This window comes from Entamoeba nuttalli, assembly GCF_000257125.1.
Source record: "Entamoeba nuttalli P19 unplaced genomic scaffold asmbl_6051, whole genome shotgun sequence".
In the NCBI taxonomy this organism is placed as follows: domain Eukaryota; phylum Evosea; order Mastigamoebida; family Endamoebidae; genus Entamoeba; species Entamoeba nuttalli.
The window spans coordinates 1-2,601 of NW_008577856.1; the positions used below are offsets into that span (position 1 = coordinate 1).

General features: G+C 23.9%; 1 protein-coding gene across 1 annotated transcript; it reads right to left on the reverse strand.

The window, feature by feature from the left end:
* Nucleotides 1-581: 581 nt before the first annotated feature.
* Nucleotides 582-2,297, reverse strand: ENU1_146920 (hypothetical protein; the record flags this gene model as incomplete). Its single annotated transcript, XM_008860500.1, has 1 exon — nt 582-2,297. The coding sequence occupies one exon, from the start codon at nt 2,295-2,297 to the stop codon at nt 582-584; it is 1,716 nt and encodes a 571-aa protein (XP_008858722.1).
* Between the last annotated feature and the right edge of the window lie 304 nt (nt 2,298-2,601).

Sequence of the window (2,601 nt, forward strand, 5' to 3'; positions counted from 1 at the left end):
ACTTATGGGTTGGAATTTCAATTAGGAAAAAATTAAGGAGACTACTCTTTCTTATTGAAAGATGTCATGTAATTGTTTAATTAAGAAAATACCAAGTTGAGTCTTTTTATTTTCTTTTTTTTTGAAGTATAACAAAACGTTATTTCATCATTTAATAGTTGTTATTAGGTTTGAAGAAATATTATTATAAGAAAGAAACTTACTCCATCTCTCGAATTAGTAGCATGGCAAGAGTAAAAAATAATAAGTCAAAATATTAAGAAAGTTTAAAAAAAGTTAAACTTATTTCTTTTATTGAATAACTTTTTATTGAAGAACATTAAATTTTAATAGAGTTAATATTCCTTAAAAAAGAAAGATTAATTCAACAGTTATTGTAGTATAGATAAATAAAGAACAAAATGATAACAATTAAAAAGGAAACAATATTTTTATATTTAAACAAAGAAAGAAAAATAAAACAGAGTTTTATTTAGTTTAAGATAAATAACAACAAAAGAATTAATAATTAAATAGTAAATTTATGTTATTTATACTAATTATTAATATAAAAAGGTTATAAATAACAAAAACGAATGAAATTAAATGGGATTATATTCGTTGTTGTTTCTCTTAGCAAACTTAACAATGATCATACCAAAAATTAATAATAAGCCACATACCGCTACTACTAATAAACTAATCATTATTCCTTTTGCACCAAAACGTTCTAAAACAGTTTTCTTTGGAGTAGTTCCATTATCTACAGTTGCAGCTTTTATTGTTGTATTACCAACTGTGGTTTGAGTAATAGTAGAATTAACAGTAGGTAATAAATGAATATTAGTTTTACCATTTACATTACGATTAATATGAATTGTTTTTGGATTTAATTTTAATTGAACATGAGAAGGTTTTAATTTATTAGATTTAATAACAGAATTATTAACTAAAACAGGACACTTTGAACATTCACCATCTTTTTTTCCATTACATTTTTTACAAGATTCTTCTAAATGGCATTTATTGCAGAAACTTTTATTTTGTTGATTAAAAATTTTTGATTTACATTTATTTAAACAAGAAGATTCATTTTTATTAATTGTTAATTTAGCCCATTTCTTTCCCCAAAATCCACCAAATCTAAATCTACCTTCACGTGATAATTGATCTTTTTTATTTCTACTTAAATTTTTAACAATGTCTAATGCATCAATTTTGACAACTGCATATCCTTTTATATTTTTTGAACCAACTCTAACAACAACACTTTCAGCTTGTCTATTTTCAGGTGTATATTCAACTACTTCACCATTCATTCTTCTACATTTATATTTTTTAATTTGTTTACAAGTATTACCAACCATAATACCAATAGAAACATCACTATCAGTATGTTTATTACAAGTATTTACTCTAATTTTTTTACCTTTAGGAATTTCTACACGATAATATTTTGCTCTACTTCTTCCATTTTTTTTATTACAAATATCTGCTGAAATGTTTTGATCTTCAAATGAAATTAATTCAACAAAATGAGGTCTTGATGGTCTAAACTTCATTCTTCCAATTTTAACAGAACTTGTTTTTTTAATTAATTCCACTTTTTTAGGAATAATTGTTTTAGGAAAACTTTTTTCTTTCATTAAACTTTCTTCTTTTTTAACAAATGTTCCTGTTTTCATTTTTCTTTGAATCATTTTTTCTGCAATTTTTTCTGCAGCAACTTTTGCTCTTTGATGTCTAACGTCATGTTGAATTTTTTTCATTACATTTTTTGCTTCATGAAGAACATTATCAGTTTTATGAACGAGATGTTTTATTTCTTGTTTATTAACATTTCTTTCATTATTTTTAAGATTATTTGTTGGTTTAAATGGTATTGCTCTTATTCTAACCCATTCTCCTTTTTTATTTTCTTTTCCTTTAATTTCTGAATGATGTGAAATAAATACTTTTTCATTAGGACTTAATGTAAATGTTACCACATTTAATTTTTCACTTCCTGAATACTTTGAAATACATTTGGAATTCTTTCCAATACAACTAGACAATACTGTAACAGTTAAATGTCCTTTTGATAAAACTCGTTGATCATTGTAAAATTGTAATGACACAGCAATATTTGAAGGTGATTTATTTTCAACTGAAAACCATGTTGCTCGTGTTCTTCCTTCATCTCCACATCCAATATTTTTTGTTATTGGATTATATTGAGATTCAACTGTTTTTTGAAAAGTGGGTGAATTAATAATAAAATTTGTCGTTGGGCATTTACTTCTGACAAATCCAAGTATTAAGAATAGTATCAATATCATTTCCTTTTTTTAGTTCCTATTTTTTAAGTTTTTTTGATTTTTGGTGATTTTTGTTTTTATTCATATTTGTTTTTTATCTTCTTTATAAATAAAACTACCTTTGAAACAATTTCTGTGATAATGCTAATTTCTTCTCTCCTATTATGCTTTTGTTATTCAGTGATTTTTACATAAAAATAAAGTTTGACATAAGACGTACAAATACCCAAAAAAATGCATTGATAAAATTATTAATATTATTATATATGATTTTATTTTTAATACCATTCCTGAATTTTTCTCATTCATTTCCATCAATATGAAA